This window comes from Rhipicephalus microplus, chromosome 1, assembly GCF_043290135.1.
Source record: "Rhipicephalus microplus isolate Deutch F79 chromosome 1, USDA_Rmic, whole genome shotgun sequence".
NCBI classification, from domain to species: Eukaryota; Metazoa; Arthropoda; class Arachnida; order Ixodida; family Ixodidae; genus Rhipicephalus; species Rhipicephalus microplus.
The window spans coordinates 50,831,420-50,849,104 of NC_134700.1; the positions used below are offsets into that span (position 1 = coordinate 50,831,420).

Below are 17,685 nucleotides of genomic sequence, written 5' to 3' on the forward strand. Positions count from 1 at the left end.
GAAGAAGACCACACAAACATGGTCTCCGGACTCGCAACTAATTTTTATTCACGTCGACTCCCGCGTATATACAGGCACGTGGTTCAAACAACTGGTGAAACAGCACGAAAGGTTTCTTATAAAGTCCAATTCAAATAAGATATCTCCTTTCATTGCAAGACGATGGATGAAACGCTAATACACGAGGTAAGGCTCGAAATGTGCAAAGCCTTTATTATTTCCTGACTTGTCTGATCGTTACTCCTGGCGATGATGCTTGTTTTTTCAAGTTGAGGGATGCACCCACACTACCTGCAGGGCGCGGTAGGTATGTCAGTCTGAGCTTTAAGGAACACGAGGCCAATGTTCGCACCGATGCCCAATCACATGAAATCCGCCCACTGCAGGGAGTGTGGGTGCGTCCCTCAATTTGAAAAAAACTAGCATCATCGCCCTAGGAGTAACGATCAGATAACTCGGAAAATAATTGAGGCTTTGCACATTTCTACCACTAACTCAAGTATCCCCGTTTCATCTATCACCTTGCAACAAAAGTAAATATCGTAATTGAATAGGAATTTATGACAAACCTTTCGTTTCACGTGATTTTCGCGCCGTTCATAACCATGTATATGAGCATATAAGAAATTTTTGCCTTGCGACTTATTCTTTTAATAATTAAATATTCCAAACCTCCACCTTTCGATGGATGGTCTAAATGTAAAGATCTGAATCTAATTATTTGAAAAGAATCGTGCATTGAAAGTCAAGATTCATGTAGTGCAATAATATCTGGATAACATTTCAATACCAAGTTTATGAGATCAGTTGCTGCAGAGTGAATTGATCCCCAATTCCAATAAAGGACTTTAATTTACCATATTGTTTCTCTAGAATAGCCTCAGTGACCGAGTTTCTAAGATAATATTCTTTAAGAAAATCAACTTCAGACAGGATGTTCTTCAGGTACTTTTTCGTTTTTAAATTGGCAGCTGAGGTGCCTTTTTGTACAAAGGAGATCTTGATCACTTTAGCCATCAGTGATCTGTCTCCACCTCATCTGAGTCCTGCACACCAATCTTTGTAACCTCGCATTAAGACATGCTACCTTCATCTACTGTATCTGCATATTGTGTACCCTTCTCTGGCGTATCTGAGCCATACTTCTTTGAAATCTCAGAAGAGTCACCATAGGTAGGTGATAGACTGAGATGAGTTTCCGCTGTACCAAGCATTCCAGCCATCTGGTTCGGGAGAATTTAGGGCAAAGAATCGCAAAGGTTCCCAGCGATGCACTCCGTTTCCTTCTACACCGCCATCTCAATTGCTTCCTCAAGAGGAACAGATAGAGCTTTGATTGTTGGTATATTGCGAGCTGTAACACTAGTGTAGCCTTGTGTTGGTGCTTATATTTCAAGTGCTGCTTCCTGTCTTGAACAACGTTTTCGTTCTACTATCTCTATAATTTGCAGTTCACGTGTCTTTGACGAAGAACTCTAACTATCGGCAGCATGAGCCTCAACATAGGCAACATTTTTCTTCATTACTCTGGCACTCGCTGGAATTCAGACCTTTGCCACATACCCTACACCTGACCGCAGAACTACATCCTTTCACAGTACATACATAACGCCAGCACTATATGCATTGGTGCAGATGAGGCGAGAGGGGTACTACTATGTATATTAAAGGCCAAGCCTTAATTTTTATAGGTCAGAGTGATCCCGCAATGGTCACTGTTACAGACTCAGATGGTATTTTGTTCTTATCAACCACCCGTCAACAACGATAGACGGAAATAGCAACTGCTGCCAATAACAATTCTAATACTTTGGAGGGCGGCATGTTGGCGTTAAAGCCACGTAATAGGCCTCTGGTGCATGCTAAATATAAAGGTATGAACGCGCTCATCGACTGGGGCGCGAACATCTACCACTTCAAAAGATGTTGGACACAGAAATGGTCTGGCGAAATGCACAGCATGCCCCCTCTGCCAAAGTGGTGAACCTCAGTTGTAGACTGCGAACGGGCCGTCACCAACCGTAATTCTTCCTGAATAATTTTCGGGTTTTTCGCCCGTATGATGCCGGCATTGGTCGGAACTAGAGCCACTGGAACAGGTGATATGCAGTTGCACAAGAAAATATCCACTGGCACCTCCTTTGAATCAGCGGAAGCAGACCAAAAGAAAGTCCCTGGCCCAGGCAAAGAAAAGGGCAACTTGTCAGGTCTGATCTGCACAAAAAACACCTATCAAACAACTATTGCACTATGATAAACGATGATAGACCAACTGAACCAACAACTCCTACTTAATCCTTAGCCGAAATTCCGTGAACAAGCGAGCAGCAAGCCTGAATGGAGAACCAGCTTTCACCACCGCTTCAACCGCGGGACAAGACGTATAGATGTAGATGTAGATGTAGATCCTGAACTGGTAGCTCACACCCACCATGAGAGATGGGCCAATAATTGGCTTGCTTAACAAAGAGGAATATATATATTTAAATACAAGCCAAAAGAATATTAACAGAAATATCATATTTTTTTGTAAATTATTCCTGACAAACGTTTAGATGAATTAGCTCCTACTGGAGGAGTAATAAATTATATATCAAAGAACATTTTTCAATAGTCTACATTAGTTAACTGAAACACGATCAGCTAGATGGGCTTCCTTCTTCTTCTTTGCAGTCACGTTCCGTGATCTATGTCATCTTCATTGTCATCAGAGTCATCGTCGTGGCGGACCTTTCATGTGCTGTGTCCTGACGGCATAAGGAAATGACAGAAGGAGAATGGAGGGCACTTGTTCTTCTTCATCATCATCAGCGTCATCGTTAACGGCGGCTACGGCGCCACCAGTGACAGACCTCGTTCGCAAGCTGCTTCGTATATAACTTGATAAAAAAGGCAACTCATTTGCAATTATGCAAGGCAACTCATTCGTTATTATGCAGTTGCAATTTATGTACATCGGAAGTAGAGCGCACGAAGTTTCTGCAGTAACAATGTTTCTGGTTCACCTCAGCTCCACTACATAACGTCCCCTATCCCGCCTGTGATGGGGCCTTTTACATTAACGGCATTGGCATGCTAGCTCACTCGACCTTGAGAAATCACCTTTCGCACTTGCGGCTTACTGTGACTCACCGGCACGAGTCTCCACAAGCGATTATAGTGAGTAGTCATAAACAAATGTGGATTTTCGAGATAGCGGCGGAAACAAAAATCCTATACAGTGACGTTCTTGCGTTCTGTAAATGTGGGTGTTCCATAAGAGCCAGCGCACGCGTAGACTCCTTCCGGAGCCGTGTAACGCGGTAATTTAAAGAAGTATACTTATAAGCTAAAAGCCACTAACAGCAATCGCAGCATTAGCGCTCATGTGCAGCTGCGCGTATTGCCTTACGGATCTAGTGGGTGAAATCGCAAAGGAAAAAATTATGCCGAGTTGGGCGCCACGCAAGTGTACTGGTAGTAGGCATTTATTGACAGTCTCTAAAAGCTTATATAGAGGCGCACAGATATTTTTACAGCGAAAGCTGTTATGATACCAGAATGCAAGTCGCGTGTAGCGCCGTAGTTGTCCACCACCGCTGGTGTCCCAAACTAATATCGCACTAAATAAGAATGTACTAAGCAAATAAAAAAATAACAGTGCGATTCCTACCCGTCTTTCAAAAGCGCCAGGCCTATGCTAATCACGAAGCACTGTCACAGCGAAAGCGAGATGAGCGGCCTTTAGGAGCCTTTTTTAACAATCTAACAAGGCCCTCAAGCGCCCTCAAATTTTCATATAACTTGCACTCGATGCATTATTTTGCGAGGACATTGCCGTCACTCATCGTATATGTATACGTATCTATATATACGTAAACGCAAGAAAGAAAAACATTCGAGAAAAAGACTCCGACGCGCGGAATCGAACGTAGGACCTCCAAGTCGTAAATGCGAGGCGTTAACCACTTGCTCACAGAGGAGCATCTCCTTCAACGTTCAAACGGCAAGCTATTTGTATCAATCACTTACAGTGGTTGACGGGCATCTCGGGTGGGGGGGGGGCTATCTTGTTTTCAGCATCATCAGCAAGATGGCGCAATGAATCACGCGTGCTCTCATCTACCATGCGGAGATGAGGAGAGTGTACTCTCTCGCGCGTGCCTTTATCTCGCGTTAGGGAGGGTCGTACGTGTTGGCTGGCGTTAGGATTTCACTGAAACAATTTCGTTGTATTTATAAGACGCACAAAGGTAACTACAATCATTGCACAGCCTCTGTTTGCGAAAATGGCGTGCTTCTCAGACACAGTGAAGTAACAACTGAGACGCTTATTCGTATTCGTCTGTACCTGTGATTATGTTTTGTGCGTAGTTTGTGCGCGAGAAACTCAGAGCACGTTTTTATGTGCTCGCCATTCTGCGCATGACCTTCCAATTTGTTGCTATTGTGTTTATTGAGACAAAGCTGGGACTTTTTGTAAGTTCTACTGGTGTGCGTATTTTCACAAAAGAAACTAGTACTGAAAGCTTGCAGAGTAGTATCCCATAATTTATCTTACACAACTAACCCACTTAGTGCATCTTTCACACTGAAATATATTGAATATTATGGCCTCGCTGCTGTAAAGCATTCGTTCATGACTGGGAATGATTTGTACTCGTAATAAACAAGAAATAAACAATATTTGTTTTCCAAATACTACGCAGCTCCTGTGCACAGCCGTGGGAGTCTTCGCACAAGGTGACAACTACCTCCAGCCAGATTACGAGCAGGGTCGCTACGATGGTGTGGGTTACGGCGAGTCATCAGAGTCTGTTTATGTGAGTAGATCAATGCCTTCACTTAGGACAATAGAAGCGTTTATAATCACATATAAGAACTGATTAACACGCTGCTTTTATCTTAAGTTTGCAAAATGTACAAGGAACCTTACAAAATCGGTTGAAATCAGTCTTGTGACGCTTAACGTCATTTATGAATCTGTCGTGTCAGTAACAAATTTGTTCGAATCTCGTATACCATAAGTGGCATGTATGATCACGTGAGCGTTGTTTTTCAAGTGACGAATATCACTGTCCAAAACGGTGCCCCAAATTATGTGTAGGTCTCTTACACATCAAAGAAGGTTTATCAGACTAAATAATTATTTCGAAAATTGGTCCCGTTCTGCACTTTTCACTGCAAATGTCGTCGAAAGATGATAGTCTTGCGTGTGGACCGAGCAAGAAAAAACGTTTTTTTGAAGTTCTGCGCGAGCAAATTGGTGAATTATACTCTGAAAGCGCTGCGTTACAGAGTCTCAATCCAAACAGCGAAGGCGAACGAGTGCAACGGGGCACGTTAGACACGAGTGTCGTCTGGGAGTTGTCTTCAAAAAACGAAGGAAGGCGTGAGCGCCAACGGAGAAAGATTCGCGCCTGTCTCGGGGTCGATAAGGAGTAGAGCAGAAAGCAACGGGCAGGCGCCACCACCGTGTCGTCTTAGCGAAGCGTTGGAAACACCCGCCTTTTTGAGCATCGCGTTGCACTGCCAGAACAGCGTGGTAAACGCTATAATCTTTAGAATTACACGTGTGTACCTTATGAAGTATAAAGGCACACATACAAAATAATGATGTGTTGTTATGGTGCCTCAGTTAAGCGCAACAATTGATTTTCAATTGACAATTGCACAAGTATGAACGCTGAAACTTGAGCAATATAGGTGAGCGCTGCGGATGAGGTTGGCCGTTTAAAGTGTCGCCACAGCAAAACATACTATATGGTGTCATTTGGTGCCTTTGAAGAATCCCTACCGCAGACAAACAGACAAACGTACATACAGACAGACAGACCAAAATTTTGGTGTCGAAGGTCCCCAAGACAGGCTATCGTTTTTAAAAAAGTGAAAGTTTCGTCACTAAGATGAAGCAAGGAATGCTATATAAGGCAATAGAAATGTGACACGAAAGTGGATGAGCAGCTCGATATATTCAGTTTCCTACATAAGCGGACAGGAAGACATTCGAAAACGGCGTGCAGATGCACAGGACAAGCGTGAACTGAGACTCATCATAGTTGTAACGCTTTCCTGTTTGTGCCACACGCCGCAAGTGTCGACAGCACTGAAGATGACATTGTTCTCGTTCACCTATTAACTGCGGGTCATACCTAGAAAATAATGGAGCCAGATCTACTGTATATATTATTTTAGACAAGACAAAAATAAACTATTTTTAAAAAAGAGCTAGTAAAATGAAGCACTTGTCATGGGGCCGTGACATGGACGAAGAGAACACACTCAATGTTTGAATGAAAATTCATTAAGCTAAACTTGTGGCCAGAAAACTGAAGATAAGATTACAGCAACGCACGGGCGCTGATAGCGGCAAACACAGCGTTGGCCGGCGATCAACTGAGAAGCGGCGAAGCGCGTAGGCATTTATGGACCTGGCGTCGAAGATACTAGCATTACTCGTAGCGGCCGCGTGGGTTCCAGAATAAACGGTAAAATCCACGAAGTAGGCGTAATCGTCAAAAAAAAAACGATCTACTATAATCGTGAACCTTCTAGAACAATGAGGTGCAGTTCACGATGAGCATTCATGAAAATAGGTCATGAATGTTATGATATACAATTCATGGTCATAATGCTCTTGCGGTGGTTTCGTTCACATGAGATATTTCAAAACTGCTGTGGTATGACATGACTTCATGGCGAATACAAGTAAGAGATAACCTGTAAATTAAGACGTGCTGTCATGCAAGTCATCACTACACGCCACGTTTATGGTGCGCTCGCGGTAGTTTTTCTAGCTTCACATATACCGAACATGGTAATATTGGACGTGAATGGGTCACAAAATATGTGGCTGGTGCAAACCTGATAGTCATGGGTTTCGTGTCAATTAAGAACGTGACTACATGCCACGCTCATGATGTGCTCGCGGCCGTTTTGCAAGCTCCACATATACCAAATTTGGTATTACGTGACGTGAGCAAACAGCGAAGGTTAATCACAAGTGAAACTATGATAATCGCCATATGCGTGTTATGTAAAACATGACTACATGCTACGCTCATCGCGCGCTCACGGCCATTTCGCTAGCTCCAGATATACCAAATTTTGCTATCACGTGACGTGAATAGACGACGAAAGTAAGTGACACGTTTAAACATGATATTCATAAAATCATGGAAGTCATGTACTGTATAATATACGTCTGCCTCGTAACGTTGCGCTCATTTCGAAGTGACATATCAACCTTCCTCATTTGTGCTTCTCATACCATCAATTCTTACTTTATGTGGGATTTTTTTCTCGTTTTACATGATGAGCGGAAAAGGGAGGCCATGTTTGTGGGTGTCTCAAGGGCAGTTTTCACATTCAAACAAAACGTAGGATTGTTGCGTGGTAGAAAACAGGCTCGAGCCCGCAAGAAATTCGCTTAGCACCAGTGACAAATGGTGTTTATAAAGAGATGGCCATTATTACACGGTAACATGCATGGCATGTGACTCAGTAGTCTATTAACAGAGTTCTCAATATATTCACTGGCAAGAACCTTCGGCGAAAGATTGATATAGAGAGTGGAGCAACAGCTAGGGGCGCGCTCACCCATGGCGGAGCATTGGAGTGGCAGCAGCGCTGCATTTTTACGGCACGCGACGGAGCTATGAAACGTTATTAAGTGTAGCCGAGAAGGTCGAATAGCTTTCGTGAGTGGTGTTAGCTTTAAAAAAACGGGAAAGCTCTAATATAAAAACTTTCAGTGTCGGATGAAGCCGTAAAGCTTGAAACTTGACGGCATGCTGATTCTACTGTAATATGCTTTCGCTATAAAAGCATGCCTTTTTTCTTAAGCATTTCGTGAACATTTCTGAAAAATTCAGAGTTCTCTAACAGCTCTGGTGGTTCTTAGGGTGTCCCGGAACTACAGTGGTTGCCACTTTTGACAGCACGAATTCAACCTTTGACGCTATTTAAACAATCGCTGCTTCTATACAAAGATATTTATTTTAAAATTACCTCGTAATCACTAAACAAACAGCCACTTTCAACCAATCAGTGTTTTGAATTTAGCAAGCAATGAAGTTCTAGCAATACTTCATAAGACGTGTGCCTCGTTTTCGTGTTCGTTTTGCATTGATTCATTACTACGGTGCCGTAGAGCATTCAAAGTTCAGTTGGCCATGCAGTGTAGCTTCTCAGTCCTTAACTCTACTGTGTAGCTTACTAATGCTGTGTTTTTTCTATCCTTTTTAATGTTATTGCTTTAGAGGCGAGAGCCTTATTGCCTCCTCAAACGTAATAAATGAATGACTGCGTCCCACGCCGAGGGCGTCAACATGTGACGCGAATTGTTGTCGTCTCGTGCTCAATACACATTTCTATTCTTTTTTTTTTATTTCAAAATGCCCCTAAAGGCCTTCGACGAGGGTATTACATAAGGGGACATATAAAAATTGATTTCAAAAATATCGAAGTGAGAGTAATGGTATAAAAGTGCAATCCTGGCAATTGGCTGGTATAGAGTCAGTGAGAAAACAGCAACAACAACGGCAAAAAAAAATAAAGGCAAACTACAACTTACTTTGAAATTAGGCACTTTAGTGACCAGGCACAAGTGGTAAAAATTCTATACGTGCAAGCATAGAAGGCAGTTACAGAGTGCCCTCTCAAACTGGGTACATGAAATACACGAAATATACAAGGAACTACACAGACACTAACAAAAGAGAAACGCCGTTTTAAAAAATCTCGTGGAACACCACATTTAAGTAATACGCTCAGTGCGTAAAAGGTCTTGAAATTAGTTTTTTTTCGGTAGCTACGTGAGATTGTAAATTGTTCTATTCAATGATAGTACGTGTTATGAAAGAGTTAGAGAAACGTGGAGTGTGACGTATGACTCGTTTGACGTTCCACTGGTGATCACGGCGAGGAAAAATGACAGCATCGGGCGCAAAAAAATGTCAGAAAGAATTCAATGACGAAACAGTTTATGGAAAAATGAAAGGTGAGCTGTTTGGTGACTATAGATTCATGGTTGAAGTTCGGCGCGATCTTAGTGCAGTGATGATGGATTGACCTGAAAAGATGACCGGAAAAAAATAAAACGCACAGCACGGTTCTGCAAAGATTCCATATTCTGGATAAGAAAGGCTTGAATTGGGCCCCAGATATCTGAAGCGCATTCGGTTTTAGGTCAATTGAAAATGAACTCTTGATGCTTTTACAGCTCGCGCAGGTTTTGTAAAGCGTTTTGGTGCACAGTTTCTTGCGCCGTCGCTCTAGAAAACTTCTTTTGTTAGCGCTAATGTCCCTGCTCGATCCAACGGACGCGTGCTCTGAATTTTTCAAGCTGTGAGGAGCTGCATTCAGCTCCGTCTGTTTGGAATATCACCTCTACGCTTTTGGTAATCCCAGTGCCTGTATAAACTAAACGGTGATCATTTCACTCGTCGGGATTCTGTATTACCTACTGGCATGGATTGAGGAAGAGGCGGCTGTTATGCTCACTTTGATTGATTTGATTGATATGTTGGGTTTAATGTCCGAAAACCACCATGACTATAAGAGAAATCGTAGTGGAAGGCTCCGGAAATTTCGACCACCTGGTGTTCATTAACGTGCGCCCAAATCTGAGCCCACAGGCCTACAGCATTTTCGCCTCCATCGGAGATGCAGCTGCCGCAGCCGGGATTCGATCCCTTGACGTGCGGGTCACCAGCCGAGTATCTTAGCCACTAGACCACCGCGGCAGGGCGTATGCTCACTTTCAATAAATGCGTTGTTATCCATTGCAGCTATGTCTAAAGGGCTCATGCACAGTGTCGATGCAGCCAAAGTATATCCAGCTCAGTTGTTGGTTCCCGTCGACACTTGTCGGCGGGTGAGCTCCACAACTTTTTGCACCGTACAAATATGCCATTACGCCATGGAAAATCTTCAGCCTAGGGTCGTCAAAAAGTTTAGGAACGTCACAGGATGACTTCACAACAAGACCTCCATTTAGCTACTGGCCACGCGAACCACGTCACTCTCATCAAAGTGCGTTTGGCACACGTTCACATTCAAAGAAAGAAATGTGAAACCAACAGTTTAATCTCGCAGCATTGCACGCTTGCACTTTTCGGGCCGATCAGTGTAGGAAGCGAGAACTCGGAGACTTTTTTGTCATTTATTTTGTGAATTGAGAACCATGTACACAGCGGGTATATGGCATTCTTTCCGATCTCTAGACACGGCACACTGGAGGCAATAGTAATCATACGGTGAACACTGCTAGGTGACACGCCACAACAATATGCATTGACCCTATAGGGTACCAGCAGCCAGCTTCCCTCCGGTCAGCCCGATGCCCTGTGTGGTAAGGCATCGCCACCCCGCGGCCCCCGCTCACAATGCACATAGCCCTCCCTTAGAGTTACAGCAAAGCTTCACGAGCAGTAAAACTACTGAATGCCTCTGCTAATAGGTTCTCCCGTTCTCAAGAACAGTAGGTCTTGTCTTGTGCTGATTTGTATGTCCAGTGTATTCTGTAAACTGGCCTCTCGGAATAAAATTGATGGCCAAAACAACCAGGTGTTGCGCTTGGAAATAATCTTGGTGAATTCGCAAGGAGTTAAGTGAAGAATCGTGAACTAAATGCATGGATTGTGAGGTCATTGAGAAGCGTGCGTCGTGCGTCATTAGACAAGCCTTCGTGAAGTTACCTCGCGAACGTCACTAGTGAGGTCCACAAAAAGTGTGGGTCACGCTACATCTATTAAGCAAAATGCACTTCTTCAGCAAGCAGAGGAATTGCAGTGACGAACTAATTATTGCATGGTCTATTTGTAGAAAAGTACTGTGTACGATAATAAACAATTTTTCTCGCTAACACATATTCCTAATTTCCTCTTTCATCTTATTCAAAAAACGCGTACGTTCTAGTTGAAGCCAATGCAGCTTACGTAAACAGTAGTTCATTTAAAGGGCTTAGTAGCAAAGCGCCTTCAGTATACCACTAATCTGTTTGTTGAATATAAATACATGTAGGACGCGAACATTGACACTACTTAGTCACATCATTGACCCAACATTTCCGTACCAAGGGGTCGACTAAGATACTTCGAAATGGTATTCTGGTATGATACAATTTACCCTGGAGAAATTACTTCACATACGACACAAGCCAAAATACAGAGACAGCATGGGTACAGAATTTTTTTAGTGAGCGCTCTGTCCTCTTCAGATACAGACACTGCCACAAAATACAAAAATTAACGAGAGATCGAACACACTTGAGCGGCAGATTATTTCGTACCAAGTAGTTATTCTTATAAGTTGCGTGGGCACAGTAATGCAGTTAACCGAAACGTTAACTTTCTTGTAACACTCCGAGCCCGGCAAAAATATTTGGACAAGGCGTTGAAAGTGTCCTGTTTTTACTTACAGTATTGTTTTCCGATTTCAAGGCCGAATTTAACGTGAGCCATAAATGTTGTGTTGAAACCTTTTGCTGCAAATTTTAATACCTCAGCATGAAATACTTGTATGGTTTTTTATGCAGTTCTCAGAAAAAAAGATAAAACTTGGCAGATTCCACGCACCTGCGAATCAACGTTATGCGAAGCATGCGGAAAGACGTTGACCATGTGGCAATTTTTATATCTAGTGACACGTCATGAATAGTCGCTACATATGTGAACAAACGTTTTACGCACAGACATATGTTGAAGAGTCACCGATGTTCAAATAACCAGCCGTTTGCACTTGTGCAACGGTGCCAACTAGAACATACGTATTAGCAACACCATAAGCTGATATGAAGCGCTGATGCTCGCGAAACTGCTGGCCCTTGACATTGCTACATAAATCAAGTTCAGCGGATGACAGCTGGTCTTAATTGACGTTAACCCGACGTGACGGCTGTATCAGAGGAGTACATAAGTAATGTTTAGAAATTGGGGCGGGGGGCGTGGGTAGCCAGCACCGCAACCACTATTGACATTTCACTAAGATTAGCGTCTATTTGAAAAGTAGTTTCAAGACCTGGCGTACACTCTACGGCAAAAGGGTGTTAAAAGGGTGTGTGGTTCGTCCTTTTCGGGACTAATGGGGCTGCCATAACCAATTATCCCTTTAAGAACTAACGGCAACGGGCCTAACAGTTAGTCCCCTCAAGGACTAACATTTAGTCCTCACATTTACACCTTGGTGAGTAGCCGTTAGTGGATTGCCTCAGAGCACACATTCGACATGCTAGCCGTGTCCCCGACCACCACTTGGCCCTTCTACCTTCCGGAAGACCACGTGCTACGTTTTCAGACGTCATAGCCAAGCACCTAAACAGCATTCCATCAGGATATACGCCAGCTGCGAGAACGGCATGCCCTTTGTGGTGCCTCGACCAGCCGCAAGTACGTCTAGAAATTCCGGGAATCAAAAAGAAAAGCAGTCACTCCAGAGTAGCATTGAAGCAAGCAACACTGCTATTATTACATGAGTTGTACTTAGACCGAACGCAGATATACACTGATGGGTCCGTCTCATCCAGCAGCTCATCAGGTGCCGCTGTAATTCCGGCTGCAGAAATGACAATCAAGTTTAAGTTGTCGCATATGACTACATATACGGCATCAGAGCTTGCTGCTATAAGGGCTGCTTTACAATATCTCGTTCAAGAACGTCCAGGAAAATGGGTCATATTCTGTGATTCGAAGGCAGCGCTTCAGAGTTTGCAGTCTGCCATGCGTAGGAGGAGCCATGACCAACTGGTACAAGAAATAAGACATTGCCATCATGAAGCTCTAGCACGAGGGCATGATATTATATATCAATGGCTGCCTGGACATATCGGTATTACCGGAAATGAACTAGCCGATGATGCAGCCCGCTCAGCCCATGAAGAAACCCGTGTAGTCCCGATTCCTCTATCAAGGAATGATGAAGCAAGACAACTTTACCTGCTGGCTCGAGATCTCACACGCACGTTCTGGTCGTCTACCAGCTTCCAAAGGTGTCAATTTTATGAACTGGATCCTTCGCTCAAGCTAAAGCTACCATCACAACTTTCCCGCTCCGATGCGACACTGTTATGCCGCCCTTGGTTGGGTGTTGAATTCACAAAGGTGTACTGCTTTCGCATTGGTATGGCAGACACTCCTACATGCGACTACTGTGGAGATGAAGAAACCATCGAACACGTCCTCTGCAGCTGCGCTTGCTACGACACACAGCGATGCCAGCTACGGATGGTTTTGAATCGAATTGACCCCGGACCATTTTGTGTGCAGAAGATACTAGGACCTTGGGCATCTGCATCAGTTGCGCAGAAAGCAACTAAAGCACTGCTTCTTTACCTTAAGTCAACAAACCTGAGCGACCGCCTGAGAACTGTGTGTGCTCCCCGAGTGTGCTCGTGATTGTGTGTACCTTCTCATCCTTGTGCAACTTCTTTTCTCCCCTTTACCCCTTCCCCAGTGCAGGGTAGCAAACCAGATGTGCGTCTGGTTAACCTCCCTGCCTTTCCTTGTATCTTAATCTCTCTCTCTCACTAAGATTAGCGTCTATTTGAAAAGTAGTTTCGAGACCTGGCGTACATTCTACGGCAAAAGGGTGTTAAAAGGGTGTGTGGTTCGTCCTTTTCGGGACTAATGGGGCTGCCATAACCAATTATCCCTTTAAGAACTAACGGCAACGGGCCTAACAGTTAGTCCCCTCAAGGACTAACATTTAGTCCTCACATTTACACCTTGGTGAGTAGCCGTTAGTGGATTGCCTCAGAGCACACATTCGACATGCTAGCCGTGTCCCCGACCACCACTTGGCCCTTCTACCTTCCGGAAGACCACGTGCTACGTTTTCAGACGTCATAGCCAAGCACCTAAACAGCATTCCATCAGGATATACGCCAGCTGCGAGAACGGCATGCCCTTTGTGGTGCCTCGACCAGCCGCAAGTACGTCTAGAAATTCCGGGAATCAAAAAGAAAAGCAGTCACTCCAGAGTAGCATTGAAGCAAGCAACACTGCTATTATTACATGAGTTGTACTTAGACCGAACGCAGATATACACTGATGGGTCCGTCTCATCCAGCAGCTCATCAGGTGCCGCTGTAATTCCGGCTGCAGAAATGACAATCAAGTTTAAGTTGTCGCATATGACTACATATACGGCATCAGAGCTTGCTGCTATAAGGGCTGCTTTACAATATCTCGTTCAAGAACGTCCAGGAAAATGGGTCATATTCTGTGATTCGAAGGCAGCGCTTCAGAGTTTGCAGTCTGCCATGCGTAGGAGGAGCCATGACCAACTGGTACAAGAAATAAGACATTGCCATCATGAAGCTCTAGCACGAGGGCATGATATTATATATCAATGGCTGCCTGGACATATCGGTATTACCGGAAATGAACTAGCCGATGATGCAGCCCGCTCAGCCCATGAAGAAACCCGTGTAGTCCCGATTCCTCTATCAAGGAATGATGAAGCAAGACAACTTTACCTGCTGGCTCGAGATCTCACACGCACGTTCTGGTCGTCTACCAGCTTCCAAAGGTGTCAATTTTATGAACTGGATCCTTCGCTCAAGCTAAAGCTACCATCACAACTTTCCCGCTCCGATGCGACACTGTTATGCCGCCCTTGGTTGGGTGTTGAATTCACAAAGGTGTACTCCTTTCGCATTGGTATGGCAGACACTCCTACATGCGACTACTGTGGAGATGAAGAAACCATCGAACACGTCCTCTGCAGCTGCGCTTGCTACGACACACAGCGATGCCAGCTACGGATGGTTTTGAATCGACTTGACCCCGGACCATTTTGTGTGCAGAAGATACTAGGACCTTGGGCATCTGCATCAGTTGCGCAGAAAGCAACTAAAGCACTGCTTCTTTACCTTAAGTCAACAAACCTGAGCGACCGCCTGAGAACTGTGTGTGCTCCCCGAGTGTGCTCGTGATTGTGTGTACCTTCTCATCCTTGTGCAACTTCTTTTCTCCCCTTTACCCCTTCCCCAGTGCAGGGTAGCAAACCAGATGTGCGTCTGGTTAACCTCCCTGCCTTTCCTTGTATCTTTATCTCTCTCTCTCACTAAGATTAGCGTCTATTTGAAAAGTAGTTTCGAGACCTGGCGTACATTCTACGGCAAAAGGGTGTTAAAAGGGTGTGTGGTTCGTCCTTTTCGGGACTAATGGGGCTGCCATAACCAATTATCCCTTTAAGAACTAACGGCAACGGGTCTAACAGTTAGTCCCCTCAAGGACTAACATTTAGTACTCACATTTACACCTTGGTGAGTAGCCGTTAGTCCCACAGTTCACCTCAAAGGACTAACATTTAGTCCTCATAATTGCACCTTATAGAACAACTGGTAATCCCCACATTTACACCTTACCGGGCAACCGTTAGTCCTCACAGTTGCACTTTGCCGGACGAACGGTTGATCGACTCAATACTGCAATCGGGTGAACTTTTGTTCCAGTTGAAACATCGTTTTTTGTTTATTTTCCGCGTGGCTTAATACTTTTTTCGCCTATTTTTCTGCGCAGTTGGCAACAAATTCCGCAGAAAAGAACACGCGAAAAAGTAGTTAGCTGCATATGTGTAACTGCTTTCACAGTCATGGTAACAACGAAAGTCAAAAGTGAGACATCGAAATCTTTTATTTTTCTACATACACATGAAGTTTCCCCATTCTTTTAAGTACATTCATGGAGAAGTGTACAAGTACAGCCTCTTTGCCAAATCTTGTTCACTCCTTGGGGAGCTCCTCCGACAAAAGCGATAGATGACAGGCATTGCAAACGCCAGCGCACGTAGCCTTCTGCCTGTTCTCTTTTCACGGCTGCACGTACAATATTATAGTAAAAATAGTTAGGCACATGGCACAGAAGATAATGATGCACGCATAAGACAAGTACGTGCACGTTAATATAAAAACAAGCGTTCAAATATGACAGACAAATAACTTTACCTTCACATCTCGCACAGTCCTTCTGAAGCAGCTCTGACGAAAGAGATGGATGATGATCATCGCAGACGCCAGCGCACAGTCTTCAGTATGGTGTGTGCCCACGGCTGCACAATAAGTACGTAAAATAGTGAGTCACACGCGACAGAGGATGAATACAAACGCATATGAGAAATTCGTGCAAGTGAAATGAAAACATATGTGAGATGTAACATGCTAATAATTTCACCGTGATGTCACACATCGTCAAACGCTCATTTCGATCCCCGTAGCGCCACAGCTTAGGAGCGGTGGCCGCAGTCACAACTCCGCGAACCACCGTGTCGCTAACAAGTCGGCGAATCTTAAGCGAGCGACGTCGTTCAGCTCGAGCAAGCAAACGCGAGACCAAACACGGCACTGAACGCGGAGTGTCTGCCGCCAGCGAACCTCGAACAGAAGAGCGAGCGTACGCTTGGCCGCCGCCACGAACAGCGCCGAGCTGGTTTGGAGCTAGCGCCGAAGAAATCGAGGGTAATGCGGTCCTTTTCCACAAATTCGAGGGAGTGCAGCGCCGCGCCCTCCCTCGAGGGAGTCCACCGCCGCGGCCAACGAGCTGCGCTGAGCTGCTTGCGACCGACTGACGGGGAAGCGAACTATAATGGCGACCAATTTGCAGTGCGTTCCGGCGCTAGCGAAAGCCTCGCTAGCCCGTACTGGTACACTTACAGCGCGCGACATACTACAACCAAGCTCTTTACGAGAACCCGCAACGTGTTTTCGACGACTCCTAACACAGCGACAAGGTCTCAACCCAATATCGTCAGCACGGAGCTCATCACGGCGGCGAAGACAGACGAGCACTCGATGAGCGAGCGTACAGGAGGCTGACGGCAATGGCGGCTGATTTCTAGGCGGTCGCAAAGCACAGGCGAACTGCAGACGCCGAAGCTCACCTTCGCGATGCATTTCGTGCGTGCGATATACAACACGACCGAGCCCGTTGCGGGCATGCACGATCCGCATCGCACACACGACAAGTAGAGTAGAATAAAGAATGATAACCTACTTGCCTTAGAATCCAGCGCTGTTTTCTGCCCTGAGTCGGTCTGAAGTATATATCCGATATGCCTGTTCTTCTCGGCCGCCATATTGGCCTTCCCAACTGTTGCTGTCGTGTGTTGGCCATGACTATCTTGAAGCCAGAGATATACAGCGCGGTGTGGTGACCTGTCAAGGCTTGCCCAAGACTTCATGGGTGCAGCGAAACGCTAAAGCAGCTGCGCACGCTCATCCAGGCGTACACACAGTGTTATGTCTGCGAGTCCACAGCGAACGTCCATGCCTCTGAAAAAGGCAATCTGTGTCAAGGCCAGCACGCGAGCCCGCCTGACACGATGAATTACTCAACGGCGCCATCACGCGATGGTGCCTTTCTGCCGCGCACGTGCAGTGAGTCACCTCAGCCAGCGAGCCGGCGCCTTCCTGTCTTGAGAGTCTGACGCAATGCGTGGTGACGTCACTCGTCCTTGGGTGCAGCCACGTGCAGCGCAGCGGCTTCAGATTCGATGACGCGGCCCAGCGGCGACCCCATTGGAGGATTCTGACCTCACGACCAGCGGCGCTTCTGATTGGACATTTCGTTACTCAAAGAATCCATCCGGTGCATATAAAAGAAGCCCTGCGGCGCGGCGCGAGCAGTTGAGCTATGTGTTAGCAGTAGACCTATGTGTTAGAGAGGAGAGCTCGGCTCTTCGGGTCTCTAAGCTGTCGGCCCCAGT

The 17,685-nt window shown here is 45.3% G+C and overlaps 1 protein-coding gene across 1 annotated transcript in view; it reads left to right on the forward strand.

Annotated features, from left to right (window-relative positions):
* The first annotated feature begins 276 nt into the window (after window positions 1-276).
* Window positions 277-17,685, forward strand: part of LOC142765291 (uncharacterized) — a 107,946-nt gene continuing 90,537 nt past the window's right edge. Inside the window, exons 1-2 of the mRNA XM_075866030.1 lie at window positions 277-303; window positions 4,689-4,802. Of these exons, the coding sequence (XP_075722145.1) occupies window positions 277-303; window positions 4,689-4,802 (141 nt within the window). The remainder of the gene's footprint in view (window positions 304-4,688; window positions 4,803-17,685) is intronic.